The 23,830-nt window shown below is 48.4% G+C and overlaps 5 protein-coding genes across 5 annotated transcripts; 3 read left to right on the top strand and 2 right to left on the bottom strand.

The window, feature by feature from the left end:
* The first annotated feature begins 1,093 nt into the window (after positions 1–1,093).
* M406DRAFT_354919 (uncharacterized protein) lies at positions 1,094–1,897 on the top strand. Its single transcript, XM_040923031.1, has one exon. It carries the CDS (start codon positions 1,283–1,285, stop codon positions 1,703–1,705), a length of 423 nt encoding a protein of 140 aa, XP_040779519.1. The 5' UTR covers positions 1,094–1,282; the 3' UTR covers positions 1,706–1,897.
* An 83-nt stretch (positions 1,898–1,980) lies between these two features.
* Positions 1,981–2,864, top strand: M406DRAFT_326987 (uncharacterized protein; the record flags this gene model as incomplete). The annotated part of the gene is made up of 2 exons (XM_040920155.1): positions 1,981–2,041; positions 2,287–2,864. The coding sequence occupies 2 exons, from the start codon at positions 1,981–1,983 to the stop codon at positions 2,862–2,864; spliced, it is 639 nt and encodes a 212-aa protein (XP_040779518.1).
* A 197-nt stretch (positions 2,865–3,061) lies between these two features.
* M406DRAFT_349766 (DUF1620-domain-containing protein) lies at positions 3,062–6,248 on the bottom strand. Its single transcript, XM_040922501.1, has 2 exons — positions 3,209–6,248; positions 3,062–3,150 (listed from the first exon to the last, which is right to left on the bottom strand). The coding sequence occupies exons 1-2, from the start codon at positions 6,071–6,073 to the stop codon at positions 3,106–3,108; spliced, it is 2,910 nt and encodes a 969-aa protein (XP_040779517.1). The 5' UTR covers positions 6,074–6,248; the 3' UTR covers positions 3,062–3,105.
* A 13,128-nt stretch (positions 6,249–19,376) lies between these two features.
* Positions 19,377–20,850, bottom strand: M406DRAFT_102745 (uncharacterized protein). Its single transcript, XM_040915029.1, has 2 exons — positions 20,802–20,850; positions 19,377–20,746 (listed from the first exon to the last, which is right to left on the bottom strand). Exon 2 carries the CDS (start codon positions 20,343–20,345, stop codon positions 19,554–19,556), a length of 792 nt encoding a protein of 263 aa, XP_040779516.1. The 5' UTR covers positions 20,346–20,746; positions 20,802–20,850; the 3' UTR covers positions 19,377–19,553.
* Positions 20,851–22,659: 1,809 nt separating this feature from the next.
* Positions 22,660–22,878, top strand: M406DRAFT_32554 (uncharacterized protein; the record flags this gene model as incomplete). Its single annotated transcript, XM_040919994.1, has 1 exon — positions 22,660–22,878. A coding segment is annotated over one exon (219 nt), but the record flags the coding sequence as incomplete, so codon positions are not given.
* Positions 22,879–23,830: the final 952 nt, after the last annotated feature.

Here is a 23,830-nt window from a genome sequence, read left to right as displayed (position 1 = left end):
GGTCTGAGGAGGGTTTGTTCCCAACAAGTAACCGTAGCGGTGTGCGTGTGACTAAGTGCTTCTTCCCCCGTTGCGGATGCGAGCAGCACAACCACACCGCATGCTGCACCGTTGAACAAACATTGATCTGCGCTGCGTGAAACAAAAGCAACCCATGCTGCCATGCTGCCATTCTGATGTCAGCCCTGGCAGCCTGCATCCCGACATGTCGACCGTGCTACCTCGTGCCCTCATGATGTCTGTTTCTTTTCCGACCCTTGCATGGACAGTCGTTGGGGCTCGCAGCCCCAGGACACCAACCCCACGCGGCTCTGCCGTGTGTGTGTGTGCGTGTGTTCTGATGAATACACAATGGCTTTTGTTCAAGGTCTCAGAAATCGCCTATACAGTGGCTTGACGGACTTTTGGTTGACAGCCGTCAGGACTCATTGTGAGAAATGGTACCAGGACCCCAGACCTGCACTTGTGCCTCTTTAAATATGTTCTTACAGATGTATACATAGTGATAATCTCACTCATACCCTGTGGAAACCTTCCCTGTTGTGCCTTGGACGAGATCTAGGGAGCCCGAGGCAGCAAACTTGAGGCGTGTCCTGGGGGAGCCCGGCGAGGAGAGGAGCACCACATAACCTTCCCCCCCCCCCCTCCCCCTCTGCTTCGGTTGAGCAAGCCGTTCCGTTGTGCATGACACCCGATGTTCTATGCTGTGTAGTCGCACAAGAGGGCTAGTGTGTACTACTTCCCATGACCACGATGGCCCCTCGACCCGCAGATGGTGTTGTGCGACTGTGACCTGCCAGTGGCCACGCTGTAGTCCTCGTGATGCCTTCAGTGGATGTATAGAATCCCGAGCCCCTCCTCAACACCAGATGAGCCGGGCTTCAAACGTCTGTTGAAGCCCTGGTCACACATAACTCCGAGCTAACGTCTCTAGCTCTGGGCCGGATGTCTGCTCTCCTACCATAACGTTAACATGGCGTCGGCAGCGGCAGCGGCAACAGCGGCTTGTACAGGAGAGAGGTGATTGATTGCCTCGCTCAGGCCTTGGGATAATCAAAGTTCACACGAGAAAGGGGAGACAACATACAAAATACTAAGGTCCCAGGACAGAATCAGAGCATAACCCTAGCCTGGTGCTTTTGGGACGCTGCCCGATGAAGCAACCTACACAACCAATGCTACAGGCTCCCGACGTGCTGAACGGCACCCCCGTTTGTAACCAGTGAGATATATGGCTTCTTTCTGAGATAAGGATCGAGCTGTGCAAAGACCATTCGCCCAGATGCAAAGGTCGAGCCACCTTCCCACGCGAGGAGGCTCGCAACGATTTAAGCCCCAGCGTCATCAGCAAGTTGAAACTCCAAGGCGACTCTCATCTTATTCAATATTCCAGCGGATAACCCAATCAAATACACCAACAAAGAAAGAAAAGAAAGAACATTTCCCATGGCGGACGGCGAACGCGTCGCCTTTGAACACAAGAACCGTGGCCGAGGCCGCCATCGCAGGCTTCATTTCTACAGCACCCGCCGCAGACGCCATTCGTCCTCTTCTGATAGCGACTCCTCATTCTCCTCCGGCTCCGACTCCGACTTCAGATCCGACTCTGCGTCTTACGACAGCAACAGGACGCCCTACCCATTGGCCCCGCGGTGGTGGCGCCATCATTATCATCATTGTGGTCGACATGGGGCCGTCATCTTAGACAATGATCTCGACATACCCGCCGTACGGCCCGGCGTTTATTTTCAGCCTCTTAGTCACCGCTAGCTACCGTCGACTGCGTATTTAAGACGGCGGAGATGAGCAGGGCCGCTACAGGACGAGCAACTAGGGCTGCTGTCACCAGCATTCACCACCACCAGCGCGATATTGTGTGCAGCAGCCGCAGCCAGGTATCTTGGCCCGCATGAGGCGGTTCATCTTCGGATCGCCACCAACCCGCTGTTGCTGCGAGGGAATGGGCAGTGAGATGTCACGATGTCGGCCGTGGGGTCCAACGGTTCACCGCGAAGAGGAACATTGGGGCCAGGGAACGCACGTAGGTTCATTTCGCCTGATGGGAACCTTCATCCTCTCAAACCCCTCCCACCCAAGACGCGTTCAGATTGTTGTTGTTGCCCCCCCAACCCCCAACCCCCTCTCCCCCCAAGTATGAGAGTTTCGAAGGGGAGAGTCACTGATTCTGAAGCCAAAACTGGGCCCACGAATCGCCCGGGATTGGCAACGCCAGCGCGCCATGGCCCGGCGGCACCGACTCCTTGAGCTCATCCAATCTCGGCCCAGACGGCATCTTCGAAGAGATGGAAGACGGCAGCACTTTTCCCGCCAGTGCCATTGATCCCACTGTGGCAGCCGTGGCTGACGGGACACAGAACCGCTGCTGCCTCAGCGGTGGGGCACGACAGCACATTCTCAGTCGAAATGACGATTCAGTACAACAATATGCGGACTGCAGGCGAACACGGGATCAGAAAAATGGGATGCTAAGCCCCATAGCCCGAGAGTTGGACAGGAAGCTGGACCGGAATATGGTAGATCATGGCATAGCCCAGGGGTTCGACTCGAAGATATTGGCATTGCTGGATCGGCTGAAGGAACCCGATCGCCCGAGGGCGGATAGTATCGGCTCGTTGGATCGCGAGGTGGAATGCTGGAGGGATCTAAGGCCCGAGAAGAAGACCAAGGAGCTGGGTATTAGAGTGAGGCCGGAGGGGGAGGACGAGACAGGGCTAAAGACGGACGTCGACAGGCTGAGGATGGATATGAGGAAGCTCATGACGAGCCCGCCTGTGATGCGATGCGGTAATGCATCGAAAGACCACGGAGGCGGTGCCTTTGGTGGCACCACCGTGGTATCCTAGTTGTCATGCAGGAATCCATCGTCTCCTGCCTGCGAGATCATGTGCAGCCACAAGAATGAGGCCGGAGCTGACAACGAGCGGGTCGGACAGGGCGATGGTGGTGGTGACTGAACTCGGCATCAGGACGAAGATGTAAAGTCGTGATGAGAAAGCGCCGCTGGGGACCAGACCCCGAGTCCAATGCAATCAAGTTCGCAAGGGTCGTGAAATCGTATGAAATTCTAATTGGGATAGTCTACATCTACTGTGTGGGTTTCCAACGCATGTTGATCTGCTTCCTCCGAATCTGGCCATCATGGTTAGCTATGAATTGACCAAACTCCGAGGTGGGGAAAGGAACTTACAATGGGGCCCAGGACCAGAACACCAACCATTAATGCAGCCACTGTAGCGACAAGGGTCACTTTGTTGAACCCTTTGCCGAGAATGTCAAACACAAAACTCGGCGCTACTCGAGTGCCGAACACGTCAATGCCGAACGCAAAGACCAGGCTAGTGCTCTCGACTATCGCAGGGGCCGTAATGATCTTCTGGATCCCAACCACGTCTCTCTCGTGGGTAATAATCAGTTTGGCGTCAACCTCGATGGCTGGGTGGTACTTCATCAAGCCCTCCTCGGCCTCGAGAGGTGAGGGGTCTCGGCCGACGACTCTTCGAGGCTCGAGAAGCGCGCGCGGGATGCCGTAGATACTGTGCGTCTCCGGAAGGTAAGCAAGAAGTTGCCTAGAGGATATGCCTTGCCTGGTCTCGGTAACTGCAAGGACAGAGACTGGGGCCGCAAGGATATATGTCTGAGAGACGACAGACGGAAGAGGAGGACCAGTAGGAGTATCAATGGGGTTGAGTGATGAGAAGTTCGCGGAGTCTCCGAGGGGGCCCCTATCGTTCGCAAGCTCCGACTCATACAGATCAGAGACGACCAGCTGATATCCCTTCACAGACTGAGTGGGGTTGTCCTGAAGGGCATATTGGCCATAGAAGGAGCAGGCGAACCAATTCTCTGACACCGCACAATGTGCAAGCTTTCCTGTGTCAACTCCCTCATGCTCGGCCGAGGACAGGATCTGCCCAGAGACGGTATCCAGCAGATATACCGTGAGAGTGGAGGCAGCATCATCCATAGCGGCCACAACTATGGTGTTGGGGTTTAGGTATTTGTACTTGACCCGTCTATCCCCCAGCACGCGACCGATTGAGGCGACGGGGTCGTGGGATGGTCGAGAAGCAGTGTCCACCAACCGTTGAGAAGGAGGGAGGGAGAATGTCCATGCTGTCTCTTCTCGAGACTGAGCACCGTCGACCACGAACTTGAGGCCCTTCAGTTCGCCTTCGGTACCCTGAACCACAACAATCTGCTCAGGAGCCCAGGTAGCCGGGATACTGCCGACCTTCCCATCGAGTCCAACAGAAAGAAGGAATTTGCCCGAGGGAGTGTCGACAGACGCGGTGCTCTGAACTGGGGGCCATGAACCTGGCGGCATGGACTCGATGATTTGGCCAGAGTCCGTCTTGACGATCACGTAATCACCTTGAGCGCCACGGACAGTGATGTAGCCCCTGGCGTCGTCGACATTCATTCCTTTCACGTTCCAGATCTCACCAGGAGCCAGGGCACGCGCTCTTTGAGTCCAGAGCACTTTCCCATGATCTCCTACATTGAGACCATAAAGCCGGCCGCGCCTCGTGGCCAGAATCACGATTTTGTTGAAACCAAAGCTATCACGAAAGAGACCAGCCTTCCGCGAGCTCTCTGTTCCGAAGATACTGCTGATGATGCGTTGAGGGACAGAGACCAGGTAGCCCGGTAGGTACTGCAGATCGTCAAAGTGCCTCTTGACACGGTGCACATACGCGGACAGGGGATTGTCGTGAGCTTCAGCCTCGAGAGACTTGACCAGGTCCTCAGACTCAGGTATCTCAGCCCACGTCGCAGCCACAGCAGCAGTCATTCCTTCGGGGCGAGACCAACCCGACTCTCCGTTTCGGAAAAGGAGCCAGTCCTCGGCATCAGTGACAACGACAGCTCGGACTGCAAACTCATCGCCAGACTTCTTGATGACCTCGGAAACGCCATGCACTGCACCTGCCGTATAGTTGCCAGTGTTGACTTGCCAGCGAGACAAAACACCGTGCGAGGTAGACGAGACCAAAGTCATCTCAGAACCCGTGATACGCGTGAAGTAGACATTGGCACCATCTGAGCTGGTAGACACAGCGCCTGGGCCTGCAAGATGAGGGAGTTCGTAAGCCAGCTTGATCGCATGGCTCTTCAGATCAATATGGTAAACCTCGGCCTTTGTGCCGACCTTGGTTCGGCTGTGCACAAGAAAGTGCGGTTGCGATTGTGCCAGGTGAGGTGCATGTATCTCCACCGCAGTGGTGTCAGCCGGCAGGGCCAAATCCTGGGTATTCTTGGTGCCCAGCACATTGACTCTCAGCCTTGTCAGAGAGGCATCCGCCCAGGCGACAATCGGCGCAGCAGAGTTAGCGCCGACGAACATGACATCTTCCTCGCTGGTGACATCGCCCTTGGTGCCAACAGAGATCTCGTCCAGGCGTTTGCCTGTCAATATGTCGAGGACAGTGACCTTCAGGCCGTATGACAGGAGATTCCCGTGCAAGCTGATGACAAAGACCTTCTCGACGTCTGTGCTGACTTGTAAGGGCAGGTCTTTGGTCGTCTCTTTGAACTCCCACAACACACGTCCTTCGGTGCTGGACAGCCGCCTCAGCGTCGTAGCGCCATCATCATGATGAAGAGCCAACACGTCCTTGCGCCCGTTCTCTGTAATTTCCATCACCTCGAGGTCTTTGATCTCGCCTTGGAAGTCTAACGACCACAGATTCCGACCGCTGATCGCCTCCCAGGCCTGGACCGAGCTGCCGTACGCGCTGGCGATCCAAGTCTCGCCGTCCCCAGCTCGTAGATGACCACCGCCATTTGTTATGTTGCCACTGATCAGCTGCCTCCATACCACAGCTCCGCTTCCTGGGTTGACCGCGCCAAGAACCCCAACGTCGCTAAGGGTATAGAGGAGGCTGGCCTTGTCGTCTGGCCGGGGCTTGTGGAAGAATGTGGTTTCGCGTTGAGGTAGGCCGACAAGGTCGAAATGGAAGTCGATGTCACCAACTTCGTCATGGAACACAGCTCGGACGGTGGCAGGAAGGGCGAGAAGGCCAACGACGGCAGAGACTGACGGGAAGATCATGTTGACAGATACCGCGCAACTCGTTCTTTTCTCGGAGGGAAGAGAAGAGAAGGGGGGAAAGAAGGGGGGTAATCTCGTTGCCAATTTACTCCATAAGAAGCTATATGTTTTCTGACTCTTGCGGAATAGATTCAGATCAGGAGTCTGCGGCAGTGGGTGGACACGGCGTTTCGAGATCACAGAGATGCTGTTAAGATGAATGCTAGAGATGGTCAGCGATGTTGGAAGCTTCACCCAGCTGGATCTCTACATTACGTAATAGTGCACTAGCAGTCAGAATGGTTTCTTCTTCCCGGTTCCTTTCCCGGTTCCCACCCAGGTTGCCCGCCCAGAAGCCCACCTCTAGTTTCTTCTTCCCAGTTCGCTTCCCGGTTCCCACCCAGGTTCCATTCCCTCCAGGTTGGCTTGAGGCTTGAGTGTACCAGGTAGTGATCCTTCTCTCGGATGATTTCACCTGTTCTCACTCAAGAAGTGATCCCACACAACAGGGATTCAATTGGGATCCTCAGAGGGTCCATGATCAAGCCGAGCTCGCTACTTTGGGAAAGACGAGCCACGATGCTTTAGCGCTCCTGTCTGCAGCCCCTGCACAGGAAGTCCGATGTGCCCAAGCTGTGTACCATGACGTCTTGGAGCTACGTGGCTCTGCATGTCTAAACGAGATTTCAAGAGTCTGTGGGTGAAGAGCGTGAAGGGCAGATATATCAATTTCCCTACACTGCTTTGATAAAAAGATTGAACACAGGATCAATCTCACAATCGCCGCGAAACCTCGAAGTGCTGCGTATAGTTGGGCAGCTGCAGCTCGGCTTGGCAAAATCTTCGATGCTGGTTATTTTGGAAAACATTACTGTCAGCTGCTCAAGTTAGAGGTCCTGATGGCTTTGCGGTGGAAGTCTGGTCATGACAAGAGCCACAGTGCAGCTATCTTGCGGGAGGCGAGACAGACTGTGGTGGAGAGGCATCCCCAGCTGTCAGTATTCTCAATTGTGCTTTTCCAGGGATTACTGTGTCTAATGATATTATAACTCTAGATCTTCCAGGGTCCAGTTCAAGAAGAGAGAGAGTCATCAACATTCTCTTCAAAACAACGATAGAAGACAGGTTGCAGTCGAGGAAATCATCCATGGCAGATATGCAGATGCAAGAGAGGAGATTCGTGCACTTGTGGCATCGTTAGTTCCTTCGATTCATTTGTTGTCCTCCATATTTCTGACTCTGGAATATAGGACTAAGAGATCCTACTGCTGCATGAGGGGTCAGCTGCCCAACAAATACCTGAGCAAGTACTATACATCTTACCCGAAGGCGTGATTGAAGCTAATCGTCTTATTATAATTTCATGAAGATAACTCAATACCATTCGGTCTCCCCGGCTCTGACCGAAACAGCATACCACACATCCAGCACAGTATTGCGGCTCCTCAGAATGCTTTGCTCCCTTCACCAATGAACCGAGAGATCCCTGCAACCACTCTTCACCGATACGCAGCACCACAGAAACGCCGCTTTTGTTTTGGTAAAGAAGATGTGCCAAACAAGAGACAGCGCATAACTTCAACACTTCAGAGTATAGCTCTGCAACCGGCTGCAGGACTGTCCGCAAACCGACCGTCACAACGCATCTCCTTTCATATCGATGCCCAAAGTAGGGCTCATATCTATTCCATATCACCAGATTGGGTTTTGAAAAATAGTCGAAGTAAACTCTGTGTACGAATGCCTGTCTCTGCTGAACATGTGGAGGATATTGCAAGAAGCCTCTTCAGGATTGACATTCGGGACCATGGCTCATGGAGGTCTATTGGGCCAAACACAAAGATTGTAAAATCTTTTAGGTTGTATAATGCATATCCCGAGGAAGATGGTGTGATCAAGACCTTTGGAAAGAGCTTTGGGGAGAGGATTATGAAGTCTACCCAGGAAAGGACGAAGAGAAGCTCAAAGAATCTATTGAGAATGGAGATCTACCCTGAAGGGAGACTGGCGGCCCATGTTTTGGTAGACATCTGAATACTACAAGACTTGTATCTCATAGTATGTGTTTTGAATTATGCCCGGGCACAGGAGTTCCAAGTTGGGCAGCTTCAAGCAGATGACATGCACAGGTTATCGAAGCTTGGTCAGGCGCAAGTCCGAAGAAGCGCTCTCGGAGAAAAGCTGCGGCCTGGTGCTGGCTGACGCATTAGCGCTGCAGGAAGATTTACCCGGAATTTTATGGAGAGGTCACTTTTCAAACATTTCTGCTTTGTCGGGTATAGTGTCTCGAGAGCTGGCACAGGGGATACAATCCTTGCTCAGCTCTATACCTAATCAAGCCGAAATCTGTGGATGTTGGAAACATTATCACTCAACACCACTTACAACTCCGGGCAATATGCTCCAGAAGCGAACATTGAGGCAACCAACAAGCCCCACAGTTGCAGTGGACAAGAGCTTGTGACGAGTCTCTGAATTGGTATCCGCTTCATCCAGTAATTATTTCCCAACATAATCAAAGGATTTTGGGCAGGCACTGTCAAGAGAACATCAACAGGCCAGCACACATCGCAAAAACATCCAGAACTCTGCAATATATGCAGAATACAAACAGTCAATGAGAGCTGCCAATATTTGATATTTATCCCTTGCTGAGGCATCTTTCTTCTCTTCTTCCCTCCTTACCATCATTTTGCAGCTGTCCTACTTATCTAGATAAGATCCCATCTATATACCGCTATGGCTCAATCATTACCTGGAAATGCAAGTACTGGCAGCTGCACCAAGAAGATCTGCGATGAGTGCTCAAAACCATTCACAGGAACAACGATTCTCCTTCCATGCAGTATGTAATTGTTCATTAAGATGACATGCCTTTTCTCACTGACACATCTAATAAGGGTGCACATTCCACGAGCCTTGCTTCGAAATCATCTTCCGAGACTGCCGAAAGTCACCACGCCGCCTGAGACTGCTCAGCTCTCCACAAGGAGATAATACTGAGGTTAATACTTGGGAGCAAAAATATCAGTGGGCGTTGAACCATCACAACGATGTGTGGCCAATCTGGAGTCCCAATATCTGGGCTGCAACATGGTCAAATCCCAATTGTACAGAGATACCAACAGCAGAAAGGGAAGAGAATCACTTTTCTCAACTCTTGTGGACTACCCATTCATTCCCAGAATCATCGCTCAGAAGCACCATCAACAACATCAACAGCAATGCAGCCCCATTGACGCCTGCAGTTGTTGATGCAATTCCGAGCCCTGTGCAGGCAGCAGCTATAAGCAATGCTGCTAGCTACAGAGATGAGAGGCAGATGTAGAAGGCACTCTATGGTGTACTACAAATGGTATAAGGGAAGATGGTTCTTCAATTAATCTATCTCAAAGCACGCTTGCCAATTGCCTTCTATATAGAAAGGCAATTGGCACTAGTCCCAACTGGGCTAGCGTACCTAGCGACTCACTGCCTTTCTATTGAATGGCCCAGGCCAGTGAGTCAGGGTGGCCAGCCAGGCCTCATTCACTCGAGGCCCCTATGGCCTCTGCCACAGCAGAACAGCTCTGCAGAACAATTCTTGAAGATGGATAACAATATACTTCGTAAGAAGAACAGGGATCTCCCACAGAAGCTCCAGAAAGCAACTCGCAACATAAACAGCTTGTATTCGAAGCTACAAGCTATGCAGGCATTCATTGATGCAGCTCTGACTACAGCTGCCCCAGTTGTATCAGAAAGACTGTAATATTCTTACAGAAGCTCTCATGTGTTACATAGTCCAACTTGCTTCAAGAAGCAGTAAACAGTCATTGAATAGCAGCTCATGTGCCCAGATTGTCTTGGCTGGCCAATGCAGGTTGGTAGTTCTCAAGCACACTTAACATGCAACTAGCATTGAAGGGGGCCTAGACTCAGCAGCAGCATCAGCTGGGATTCGAAACATGCTTTTGAGTAGCGTATAAACTTTGATTGCCAGTACTGGCACATGTACACGAAGCAATAAAGGCAATAGCAGCAAACCTAGTATCCTTATCCAAAGCACTGGTTTTGAAAGTAGCTGTCTCATGACGGGCTATCAGCTGGCTGCGGAAAGTGCTCATGTAGTCTTCAGCTATAAAAGGAAGCATCTTTTCTTGTCTTTCATATAGTTCATTGCTTTTATTGTTCATTCTGTCCTGTTCGTTCATGTGTCTCGAACCAAATACCTTCAAGTAAATCAACTCTCCTCACATTATACTAGCCACTCAGAATGTTACAGCACCCAGTCCTCTATATTTTCGCTAGATCTGGCTATGATACTACAGGCATACCAAAGCCCGCCCCTCCGCATATGTTATCCTCCCATTGCAGTATGAAAGCTGCTAATATATCATAGCAAAGCCCAGGTAGCGAAAGCCTTAAGATACCTTTTGCTATTGATGGCACTCATGCCGAGTACAGGTATTTCATTGATCACATACCACATCCTTTTCCTTTACATTCTAATAGATTTTCAAGAAGGCTAGCAACAAGTTCAGATACCTACCAGGAGTCAGGGCTAAAGCTGGTATTGCGAAACTGTTACTAGCTTAGGAACAAGCCCAAATTCGTGGAAGTGTGGGTGCAAAGGGCTAAATCTATGCATCCCATCATCCTAAAGAGAAAGGTTGCACCTATATGTTCCTAATTGTATTAGGATGAGAGTGCAAGAACCGAATGTGCGGAAGAACAGGGCGAGTACACAGGATGATCTTCTTAATCGTTCAACCATTGCCCAGGCTGTCTAGTCTTTTCTTCCTTCCTTTGAGTAGCTTATATGAATATCAGTCGTCTTCCCATAGAGAACATTCCCCAAATTCTCCAAGTCTAGAATGTCGATTAGTGAAAGTGATTGAATATCTAGGAAAATGTCGACTTACGAAGGGTGCTTCAAAGTTAATGCTAAGGAGACGCAATGAAATCTGAGCATCCACAGATTTCAGCTCGATTCGAATTAGTGCAGAGCAACCAAGGATCCAGGAGCCACAGCAAGTGGACCGCCGCCATGCCGCCCCCTTACCATGGAAGATGCCACGAGCCAACTCTCATGTCGAAGCTGCTGCCCAAAGATCTTAGCTTGATTGGTATTCTGACTGTGGAAGCTGGCGCAAGGTTTGTAATCCTTGCTCAGCTGATATCCATTACTTTGCATCAAAATTGCTAAGCTCCAATATTGAAGGCCAAGGTACCCAATGGGAGCCCACGTTCCCAGGAAGGAACACCACGAGACATCTCCATGCATGGTTTTTCCCTCGGTCCGTTTGAGAGGCGACCACGAGGGGCGAACAACGGACCACGTCTCCGGAGATGATTGCTGTTCTGAGCCAGGTCCACATCACTCAGCGGTCTTCCCCTGCGTGAGACAGAACTCGTGCATGTGATGCCTATTGCCAGAGGGGACATCGACTGGGTCTCAGACATAGCAAGACTGACGCCTGCCGAGAGAGAAGATCTGGAGGCTGTTGGCCCTCGCTAAATAAGAGATGGGTAAGAAAAAAATGCTCTGTCCTCTTTCTCTAAAGTATTTAAGTGCCTTCGTCTGGTCTACAGTAATCTAGATGATTCTCTTTCGTCGTCACTTGTTCATGTCTCTTATCTTTTCCTAGCAATGGATCAACCTCAGATTCCCTTTTTGCCCATAGCTGATACTCTTTTCACTACGGCAATGGATCTAGAGCAGCTGACCGATCACCATGCCGATGATGCAAAAGCATTACTACTACGCGCATTGGAGTTGATCACGGAAGCGTATTACAAGGTGGTCGAGGCTGGAGGACTTAATGTGACCGGTAGGCTACCCACCCCGATTCAGCACAGTCTGAGCTGAGTCTTAACAAAGCAGCATCGGGTGCCAAAGAAGACTCGTCGTTCCTCGATTGTGACAGTGATACCCCAAGCTATCCTGCATCGACACCAGATGGGTCCACGAGGTATCCTACATTCACATCGGACGGAGAGCCTCAATACGCCGAGCAAGCGACTATGTCTTGGATTAATGATCTGCCTTCCCCCGGAAAGACAGTATTATTTAGCGACTCCTTCCCAGTACGGACCAGTCGAGGAATTATGCGTTGTCTTGATGATCAATCTTCCTCTGGAACAATGGTAACGTCTGCCGACGACTCCCCAGTATGGACCGATCAAGAGAATCACCAAAATTCGGTTCGCCACGGTGATTCTGAAAACCTCTTTTATTCAACTAGCGACTTCTTTATTTACGATGATCCCTTCGATATCTCCGACTCAGCAGAGGACTACTGCGATTTCAGCAACTACAAACAAGTCACTACAAAATTCTTTGCAGGCTTAGCACCAGTTACCAAAGCTCTACTGGCGAAGCGGTTCTCTAGTTAGCTTCCTAGGGTATATTAGCGTTTGAAGCAAAAGTGCTTGAGGCGGTAGAATGTGGAAGCTGGTGAATGTTTAGCCAATAAAAATCATTCTCTATGTGCTATTTTCTCTTCTATATTTCCACTTGCGAAAGTCTTACTCATCCCAGTCTCCTCTGGCGAGAATAGATGGCATTGGCAGTATCATATTCGCAACTTGGTATTCTCCGATTCATTTGTGACTTGCAACACAGCTGTAATGAGCACCGTAGTAATTCGAAGACTTACAAGTACACAAAGGTTTTATGCTATTCATGACGGTGAGTACAGACCCTCTGTTACGATCCAGGGGTCCAGGCGTAAGCTACATGTACAGTTCGAAGAAGATTCACGAACAGCGAGTTCGAATATCTGCTGATCTTTTGGATCTGAATAGTACAGTGGCACCTTCCACCACCGCTCATTACACCTAGGCTGAGACTCGCTTTAGGCGCTATAGGCAAGGTGTTTGTTGTGAAGATAGTGAACTCGGACTCTCGATAGCCCTCTGGGCTAAACAAATGACCCAGGGCAAGCATGATACCCCTAGCGTTATCAAAATCCAATGAGAAGGTCGATATGTTCAGCTTGGGTATGATCGCCTTTACCTTCTCACGGAGCTTGAGTATGAACAAACGTCTGACAGTCAAGCGCTTTCGCCTGGGTGCCAGTACTTAATTTGACAACTAAAGAATTGTAAACAAAACTTATCTCCCTGGTAATGAATATGAAGTTATATACTTAGCTCTTTAGATAGATTTTAGGAGTGAAAGATTCCGGGAGACTATCGGATTGAAAATTCCCCATTTTCATTATTTACATACAATATCTATATATAAAAAAAGAAAGAAAAAAAACAGACATTACCTCATACACTGGGATTACTTAGAAACTTATATTCTTCCTACTTGTAGCAGCTGCTTGAATTCATAATCGGGTTTCAAAACTCGCACGACACTGATGGTATACTTTGCACTGCTCCTGAGTGAACCACCACTCCAATTTCCTACTAAGAGATACTTCAAACCAGTTCACCTTGTCCCGCAGCTTGGAATATGCAACACTGCGCATACAAGGGCTCTTATCTCTGTTCTCAAACCTAGCCCAGATAGTTGAATTCGTAGAGACTTGGAAAGCAGCGCTAAGGCTACTCAGGTTGATCTCTCCCACGCATGCTCTCTGTCCATTGGAATAATGGAAGAGAAGCCCTATGATCTTCTCTTCAGCTGGTTTGCAACATTCTTGAACCTTAGTAATATTGTCGAGAATCGCAAATAAGTAGAAGAAGCTTTGTATTGAGGTGAACTGGGGGTAAGTTGACGAAGGTCGCGCACATTCCACCTGTCTCGTGTTTGGTGATGGTTCTTCCGTCTCGAACGCCAGCTTGTGAGGTCCCCGAGGAGCCATGCTGTAGTGAATGGTGCTCGATCCGGGACTTGAGCAATCCATGAGTTTCCAGGAGCATTCCGGCCAGTTCCGTTTCTCCTGGAGTCCGAAAAGGAGAGAACGGCTTTTGTTGGTTCTGAAAACAAGAGCAGTTTGCGCATCTAGGATCCCAGAACGCTTCCATACCTGTGTAATGAGTTCGTCTTCGCTGACCGGGAAATAAAGCCAAACTGCATTGTAAGGAATTGGTACACTATTATAGCATAAACGCTTCTCTCCTGAGGTATATGCAAGTATGAACAATATCCGATAGCTCCAGCACATAATATATCCTAATGTGTTTATACTGTTGCATTTAAATGATGCCATTTGGAGGGGTGCCTTTGGCGAAGGACTTGAGTAGAGTGTTTCGAACTGAAGTGTTTTCCTTTGAGGAGTAGTCCACATAGCGTTGAAATCGGGAGCTTCGACTGCCGAAACAAATTCCAAGCCTCGCAACTTGACTCCCTGATTATGAGGATTAACCAGCTGTCTGCAACAAGGAGGCGGAACAACCTACATCACTGTATGCATTTACCAGAAAGTTTGAGTTTGATATCGTCAGAGTCTTCCACCAGGTGCTTGGACGCATAGTAATCGCTGGTGCCTCTTCGATATTGCCGAATATCACTTGCTGAATGCCTAAATAGTTCTCACAAGTGTATAATGCATTGATTTCCCGAGCCAAAGGAAGGGTGAGAACCTTGAGTCGATCTTGGGTGCTAGGTTCTTGATTCGACAGAGATGCGATGTATGTAGTGCCTTCCATCTGCACAGTACAGGCCCATACGTCTGAAGAGATACTGAAGCTAGGCAAAAGCTTTTTTTGGCCGGATTGCAATCTTGTGAGCCTTCCTACAGCATATTCGCTGAGTAGATACTCAGCAATCCTTCCGGCTACTTCAATGGGAATCCCGATACCAAGTGAATCTCTGTAGCGCTTCACTAAAGCGGATGCAAGCTGATCACAGAGCTATAGAGCTTGTAAGTGCTGCTTGGAAACAGCAGGTTCGAATATATACTTCATAACCTCGAAGGAAAGGTCGTGGAGTCTTGTGTCGGCGAGCCGAGCATATCCGGCATAACAAGCTCGCGCCTGTTCATCGTGTGAACAAATCTGATCGCATACCACGTAGGTGAATGCTGGAGAAGCATTCAAATACTCCAATAAGAGGTTGTACTGAAAACTTGCAAACAGATGTTCTTTCTCATGCACTACAGCACTCGGATCAGCTGTGCAGGAAAGGCAAAGGATTGATTCGCTTACCTGCAACAATGCATTCGCCCGGGAAGAAATCAAATTGACAGAGAAAGCATTGAGGCTTGATGCAAGCTATAGAATGGCAATGATCATCCATAATTGTTTTGGCTTGTACGCAAAGCTACAGTAAGGATCGTTCAGAACAAAATTTTCTGAATTGTTATTTATCCGAGTAGCTTACTAATTGCTACACTATATCATATTCGATAGCTCAAATCTGAAAGTCTGACATCACTGAAGTTTGTCGGTTCAATATGTTGTCTTCCATTTCAATCCACGATATTCATAGATATTATCTTTTTTCACCCAATCCTTGTGCCGAGTCGATATCTTTACACCACGCTTATCGTAAAATATAATATTAGATGGATCATTTCTGCCTTTCCGCACCTCTGTATATATCCTATATTCGCTATTCATTACTGATGAGCTTGGACCGAGTTCGGCTTTCATTTCGTTCAAGTCTCCAGCTATACCTATCTGGGCGGCAGGTGGTCTCGAGCTCGCACTAGCACCGATCGTATTGGAAAAGACTTGTGCCGGTGCTTGGAACATCGGGGTATGGCTAGGGACAGTAGTTGCGCGCACGATCGGTGAATCGCCCTTGATTAGACGGACAGTATTCTCGAAATGATAAGACTCGTCTGAGCTGATTGCGATATAAGACGTCTGGTCGCCAAGTCTCTCTCCGCCGTGCAAAGGCTTAAGTGCGGAGAGGTCCGCGGCCTCAACAAGCCACGACCGAAAACGATCTCGGCAGACAGTGATAGCGTAAATGCCGGTAAGGTTATAAGTTGTGATAGCCTCCCTTGCATAATCTAAGGTCTGTTTTTCAGCGTCCTTGAGTGATGTGTTGCCTTTTCGTTTAATCTCTACCAGTAGTAATTTCGCGAAGATCCCATGGTGCTCGTCGTATTGGGAGACATATGTCGACTCGCTTTCTGCTGTTGGACGCCGGCGCTTGCTCGCAGAGTACAACATAGTTGTTGTTGAGGGGAAAGTAGCATTGTAGAAGAGCTTGCCAGAAGGCGGATGTCGTGTACTCGATATCTTCACGTAGTGCTTCTCCCAACAAGCTCAACTCCACTAGTTCCAAGACTAGAATATTCTTCGGAACTTGATAATCAGGTGACGAAGACATGATTGAAGAGGTGAAATCGATTTGTAGGTTTCTTGCTGATATATCAAATGTTATCGGATGTTCTTTAGATATATACATATATATACATGTGTGTGTGTCTCGAGTAAGCAGGCATGTTGATTTTTCAATGATTGCGTTACTCAGAGCTCTCTACTAGTATCAATGTATGATATTCTGCTGCACAATAGGGAATAGGCAATAGAAGGAGGGGGGCCAGGGAAGTGAAAGTGAGGTTTTGAGAAAGTAAGATATTGGAAAAATGAGATTTTGGAAAAGTGAGATTTTGAGAGTGGCTAAAGTGAGATTTGGGAAATAAGGCTCAGAAGTTAGGCGCCTTACCTTCAAGTATGAAGAAGACTGCAGTTGCATTGCACTAGCAGTTTTTCTAGGGCTTACTACGGAAGCGGATATGGCAAAGCGGGGGCTAGAATGCGAGGTTTAGGAAGGGGGAGTGGTTGTTTGTGGGGAGCGAAAGTAAGGTTCTACTTACATGGGTTGAGGGAAATGAGGTTTTGGACAGTGATGCTTGAAGGAAGGTAGTATTCGCTCATTTGCAAGTGCAGACTAATTGCATTAGCGGTCGCTTAAGGAGGAGGGGAAAGGGGATAGGAGGGGAGGAGGGGTTCAAGCGCATTCTTGCCAGCTTCAGAGGCATACTTCACAAATCGTATCTCTAAGCTTACTTTCCAGCCTCCATTTGCTCACTTTCCCATTCCTTTCCTCCAATTCTTATCTGGAAATGCCCCTGTTCAACACTTGTTTTTGAGACTGTTCGAAACCTCAATGAACCAGCAAAACATTGCAGATCTCATCGCGTTTGTGGATAAGACGAGCAATGACTCGATATATGCTCCGCGTGGAGTAAATGAGGCGCGATGGACAGCGAGCTAGGCAGATATAAATTCAATTGAGCGAGTCCTGCTCGGAAAAGGGGAATCCCTTTGGCGTACATTCTACGCTGCAAAGAGAGCAACAAAACGGAGAAAGGGATTCAAGGGCAAAGCCAGACTAAAGAGCTTGCTTCATATCCTCGAGGCAGGGTCGGCAGAACTTCATCGCTCATTCGCAGAGCAGCTTGCTGCGCCGAGAACGGACAGCGAACCACCAGAGAAAGGCACTACCTTGCGAAGATCAAGGCGCAATATCACCAGTAGTGCAACTAAAGCTGAGCAGCATCGTATGTATTCTATCGGCCAATGAATCTTCTCATCTAACTGGCTCCCTAGGTACTACTAACGTGGATGCAACACCTATTGAGACTTCCGAACAATCTTTTGCTAAGGACAATTCAAACATATATATCGGGGCCCCTCTCGAGTCGGCCAAAAACCTATTTGATGCTCAGTTCTGGGACTCGATCGAAAGATTACCAAGTTCTAATCACCACTGTGACTGGGTGGCCGATATATCAATGATTTTTCAACAAGGTTATATCAGGGAACACTTCGGATGCCAAATGGAGATAGGAATTGTGCCGGAAAAAGTTGCAGATTACGCTCTAGAGTATTTCGGTGTCAAGGTGGAAAGCAAGGATGGGGTCAGATATCTCCGTGATTTCAATGGAGCGATGATAGAGCCAGATCCGTCAGTAAAGCTTCGGAATTGTGCAAGGAACATCATCCATAGGTTTCAGGGTGAGTTATGCGAAGCAGCTCGCGCATCTCCGGTATTTCAAAACGAGGAGATGAAGAAGCTGGCTTATACTGACGGCATCTCGATGGCAATAACGAATTCAGCGAAACAGAGTGGCAGGATCACAATATTCTTGGGAGAATGGAGAGCGACGAGGATCAAAGACCAAATTTATATTTAATCACGATCTACCTTCTTTCACCTCTCCTTCCTCGAATAGGAGGCTCATACCATTTGGCAAGACTGACTGTCCTTTGGATTTTGGATATTTATAAGCAGGCTTATTATCTTCCTTCCCTGTCTCGAAAACCTTGATAGAACAGTTTCTCCAGTACAACATCTGGTCTCTCCCAACAATTGCCTGAGCACCAGTCTTAGCACCGACAAAAAAACTTTTCATTATCTTTATCAGCATCGAGCGCCTGCAGATTAAATGACTGGAAAAGTCAGATTTGCATTACAAGCCACTGTAGTAAAGATGTACTTACATTCATTAGAAACTTAGTAGAGAACTGTGTATGGGTGTAGAGGCTGGATATTTGGTAGCCCAGATTGAATGAAATAGAAGAAATTGATAGGAGTAATCCTATATATTAGCGCATATATTCTTATTCGAATAAAAGTGCAGGGTACTGCAGCAAAGTATTGCGTAGATTTCGAGAAGTAGGCATACGATGAGAAAAGATTACAGGTGAGAAAAGTCGGAATAGCGATCCCGCGGGCCCTTTAAACCCGTCTAGCTAAGCCGCAATTTTTTTCAAAGCACCAAGGCACTAAGGCTCCGAGGCTTCTAAGCTTCAAGATAAGGCTTACATGCATTAGTCATTAATGCCTTATCTGACATTGACTTTCCACTGGAATACCTACTAGAAGATATCCCAAAGTCTCGACAATAGCTTACGAGTTGATTAATAAGATGCACTCAACAGAGAAGCTGTTATTGGACTACAGCAGTATACCTCCTTGGATCCTATATTCTCTTTCGCAGAAAAGAGAAAAAGAAAAGAAAAAAGATACAAATCAGGAGCTATATTATGCTGGTTACGAAACAGATCACTCGAAACGAGTGAAGACGAGACGTCAAAGTCAACAGATCCAATATCAAAACATGGTGCTTACATAGCTAGATATAATGTAAGGAAAATTGATCAATCACGGATAGATCACTGGCTCACGGTGAGCTACTCAATGGATCGTAGTGATCCTTAGAGGATCACTACTAACAAGTGAGCCGTACGAAAGGGCAGGGACAGACGCCAGGTTGGCAAATTCAACATCATGGAACATGGCTGTAATGAGCACTGCAGTAATCCGAAGACTCCTTTGGTACTTTAAAGGTTTACGCTAACAAGAGCGGTGCCAAGTTGAGGCCTTGATTATAGAGCATAGCAAATAGCTTTTAACTGCAATGCTCGCTACCTTTTGGGCTACTGAAGTCGCAAGGACTTCAATACTTAACTACTATAGCATATTCATTTAGATATGATAATAGTATTGCCGAGCTTCCTTTGATGTTGCCTGATAATAGGGTTAATAGTCCTATTAATGGTATCAATACATAGTTGAGAACTCCCTTGACCCCTTTCCTCGTTTTGTGAGATGTCCATCCAGTTGTCATTCCTATAGATATTGTGAGGCAGTTGTCAGCTGTCACGCAACAGACCATCTCACTGGCGGCCTTGATATCCTTCCACTTCGGGTCTTAAAGGCATCAAATTCAGATCGTGATCGCAGTTGGATCAACTGGCGCTGAGCTTGTACTCGGCCTCGAGTCTGCTTATCTCCGGGCAAAGTTGGTCGAGGGAGCCGAGTGGCTTCTTCTTGGCACAGGGGCTTCATCCCTTGACGCTTCGGTCTTTGTTGAGTGCAGTCCGGGGCCGTGACGTCAGAGTCCATAATGACAGGCTGGGGTGTCGAGGCTTTCACCGTCTTGGCCCGCATGTTTGAAGTATTCAGCGTGGGTTTCGACACTCTGATCTTGCCTTGGACCGTAGAAGTGCTGAATTGCCTTGACCGGCGCTGACGAGAGGAGACTCTCGGTATGGCTCTCAATGTAGCACTCTGATCGTCAGTCTCTCTTACTGAGGGAAGAGGCCATGAATCCATCCGAAGCCGTTGTTGCTCGATCCACCCCAGGAGGACCCTGTGCGATCGCAGAGTTCGTTCGGCAAACTCGAGGCGTCCCTGAATAGCTTCCTCGCTGCGAACTGTGTGTTCAGAACCTTCCAAATCCGTAGCACCGGCTTGTTTCTGGCATTTATGCAACTTCTCCACCAATCGGTCTCGCTTCTTCGCAAATTGCTCATAGCGGATAAGATGGTAGTCCTGAAACTCGATCCAAGTCTGTTGCTGGCTCTGCTGTTGCGGGTTTAACAGCAATTGGACATAACTACTACCGAGTTCGTGCCTCCGCCGACGTTCGCAAACACCAGCCACAAACATGCTGAACGAACTGTGTTGATACTGGTTGCGGACACTTTGCTGAAACGCTCGAAACTTCCACCAGTCTGCTCTTTGAGCACAAAGTATCACATCGCCTGTCGATGAGAGTGATTGCCAGTACTCTATTATTGGTCGGTATTCATTCGTCGGGTTTCGCACAGGGACGTTGAGTTCTGGTGGGTAACAGGCAGAACAGCTATCGCTTTCGAGCTCCTTTCGCACATCAGCTTCAAGCTGGCGAGATTCTTTGTCGTCTTCCTCCTGATCTGGAGGTAGTGTTATTTCCCTGTATTATCACAGCATTAGTACAAGAGGGATATAAAGGGAAGAAACAGATGAACAATAATTTCGAGCGGAGAGCTTCAGCATCGAGAGCATTTGTTATCAGCTGCTGTCCGAGGCTACTGCAGTGTTAGCCTGACTCTAGGATTGCCCCCAGCTCATTCAATTCCTTACTATGCTCTCCAGAGAACTGTATATTGTTCGGACTCAGAAAGTGTCTCGATGCCTGGAATCTTGATCATGCTTTCCACCGAAGGCAAGCGTTAGCACAGCTGGCAGCGTTTGAGTTAGGGGGTTATTACGCTGCTCTACGAACCTGAACTCGTCAGATCTAGAGATTTCAATAGTATCCATGGGTAAATCAGTTGGAATGTCTATTGTATGCAAAGTAGAACTAAAGCGATGATGCTTGCAGTAGTAGTGGATTTTTGTGCAATACAAATAACAAGAAGATGAAAAACAGAAAGTAGAGGGAGGGGACAGGACAGGTGACATTATGCCAGTTCACATGCTAAAATGGACTAAGGGGTGGCTAAGGATACTAAAAATAGCAGCTGGCTAATTCTTTGCTAAGTGACTGATGCCCCCCCCCCCCAAGCCCCCATAGCCCCCTGACAACCCGTGCTTATCCCGCTTTTACTTAGGGGTAGAGCAGCTAATCTTACCGCCATTTCAGCTGACCATCCAGCTGCTGCATGGGCTGGAGTCTCTATGCATCAGAAATGGATATATTCCAATTTCTAGCTCCTTCACAAGTACTATGTTGTCTAGCTCTTCATCGCTTTACATTTCGCTTCTCCCTGCTTCTCACTACTTCGAGGCATCATGTATAGTCCTGATGTCTTCGCAGTGTTTACTGTATATGATCAGAAGAATAGAGCGGACAGTGCTTTCAAGCTTGAGCACAATGCAAGGTGGTTCCGCAGAAGCGTTAGCAGTATCGCTATAATGCCTACCATGAACAGTCGTAAGGCTACGCCTGCTGAAGACTTACAGTCGGATGATGCTGATAATGCAGAAGATTGCAGCATTAACCATCTAGTTGTGATTTTCGATCAGCTGCTTGCATTGGACAATCTTCAGAACGGACTACAGCTGAGTACAGATTCTAATGTATCTCATATCCTTCTGGGGCACCGCGGAATGAGAGGGATTAGCAGCAAGCAGGTATACCGACATCTACGATAAGAGTATATACAAGCAATGCCCAGCCTCTGCTAATTCTAATATTAGTTCAATATTACTGTGGATAAATCTCTTCATCTCTGGCTGCACGACTACGAGTCTCGATACAGCACTGCAGTCGGCCGAAATGAGCAGAACTAGACAGAAGTACGGAACAGAGAGATATGGATTCTGGGATACGCACCCAGCAGTTCCGATAACTTTGCGGAGATAACAATTCACTGCAGCGGCTTTGTTATGAGGATCCAGTTTCCCAACTATATTGCAGCATCTCCGCTCTATGTTCAGAATCTGCAAGCGTTTCTCAAGAAATGCTAGGAAGCTGCTGAGAGAATCAATGTAGATCCTTGCATTGAGGAGCTCGGCTTGGAGAGCGAGCTAGTAATGCAAGCACCCAGTGAGGCTCTGATTCTACATGAGAGGCCTATCTACTATGAGCTTGAAGAGATTGGAGAGGGAATGTTTGGTCGAGTTTATAAGGCTATCAGGGTGCGAGATGGGAAGATTTTCGCTGCGAAGGTGTTTAACCTTCCATCTAATAAAAATAAGAGATGAAGAGATGGACTCGATACTGTATAGCTGACTAAGATATGGGAAGAATTCACTCTTATGAGAGACAATTCTTATGTAAGTTTACTGTTCTATATCTGTGAATCTTAATATTATACTAATTACTGCGAAGCTGAATGTGCTACAGATGTTTGAATTTCGGGAGACCCCAAAGCCTGCGATCATTGTAATCTTCTATCGCTCTGGAAGCATGGTCGATGCTAATATCGTCGAGGAGAGCAAATACGTCACTGCTTGGAGCCAGATCCTTGACGGCCTTAGTTATCTCCATAAGAAGATGGCTCACCGCGATCTCAAATCCGAGAACTTCTTGGTTGAGATGAAACCGCTCTTCAAAGTCGTTATCGCTGACTTCGGTATAGCCAAGGTTGCAACTAACTCTACTTCGCTGCAGACTTTCTGCGGCTCGCTCAAGTATGCAGCGTCCGAAGTGTTTTCCGGTTATAGTTCCGGCTATGGAATCCATGTGGATATCTGGTCGCTAGGTATCATCATCTTGGAATGGATCTACGGTATTCCGAATACCCTCTCCGGGGATCAGCAGTCAAGCGATTGGGCTAACAGATGGCATAAGCTGCTCCTCAACACGTTGGGGGACTAAGAAGATGGAGATAAGGTTATCCAGATCTTAGCTTATATGATCAAGACCGACGCTACTTCGAGATGGGCTGCGAGTTAATGCTTAGCGTGTGGTCTCAAGGCTGGCATTTTTAAAAGGAGGCCAACTGATGGCTTGGTCGCCTGCGCAAGCGACTCGGACGACCTCGACTTGACTCAGAAGGAAGGGGAGGATGAGAGAAGGACGCTGTCTTAGGTTTCGAATCCTCAGCAGCTACCATACCTAGGGATATGTGGGGTGGAGCGGTGCCTACGAGCATGCACTAATAACCCCGAATCATATATAAAAAGGTTCTGTCGCATATTGCCAGTGATATATAACGACTGAACCTAGATACAAGGAATATTGATCTTTGAGTAATTGAATATTGGAAAGTCTACGCACCGAACGCGCCTGTCAAACCCGGGGCTTTCCGTAAACCCGTCAGCTCTTCGTCAGCCTTGCGCTTGACGCCCAGCACTGCATCGGGAGAGTATACCGGCGCCAAAGCAGAGTCCTCGAGTAGGTGGCCAGGAAACTGGATAGCATGTATACGCCAGGAGAGGTAGTCCTCAAAGCATGCGGCCTTGTTGCCTTGCTGTTCGCAGAGCGGACAGGGAAGCGGGCTGGACGACCGCCGAAAATGAGCCCGGATATGTGAGACAAGACTCCTCTGAGTGAGAAAACCGCTACAGAAAGGACAACGCTCCATAGATTGGACACCGTGATATGCAGAGATATGAGAGATGTAAGTATCGATATCAAGATTGTCCGTACTGGGGCAATCCGTGCAAGTGATGCTTTTGCACTGATCAGCAAGCAAGCTGTCGATGTGATACTTATTAATATG

Source organism: Cryphonectria parasitica, assembly GCF_011745365.1.
Source record: "Cryphonectria parasitica EP155 unplaced genomic scaffold M406scaffold_2, whole genome shotgun sequence".
Classification (NCBI taxonomy): Eukaryota; Fungi; Ascomycota; class Sordariomycetes; order Diaporthales; family Cryphonectriaceae; genus Cryphonectria; species Cryphonectria parasitica.
The sequence above is the reverse complement of the archived record's forward strand: the minus strand, read 5'-3'. Positions and strand labels throughout refer to the sequence as shown.

What these genes read in the sequence shown, in the direction of transcription:
- M406DRAFT_354919 (XM_040923031.1), top strand. Translation starts at nt 1,283, where the DNA reads ATGCAAAGGTCGAGCCACCTTCCCACGCGAGGAGGCTCGCAACGATTT.
- M406DRAFT_349766 (XM_040922501.1), bottom strand. Translation starts at nt 6,073, where the DNA reads ATGATCTTCCCGTCAGTCTCTGCCGTCGTTGGCCTTCTCGCCCTTCCT. An exon ending in TTCTGGTCCTGGGCCCCATT is followed by an intron (nt 3,151 to 3,208) that starts GTAAGTTCCTTT and finishes CATGATGGCCAG; the next exon opens with ATTCGGAGGAAGCAGATCAA.
- M406DRAFT_102745 (XM_040915029.1), bottom strand. Translation starts at nt 20,345, where the DNA reads ATGTTTGTGGCTGGTGTTTGCGAACGTCGGCGGAGGCACGAACTCGGT.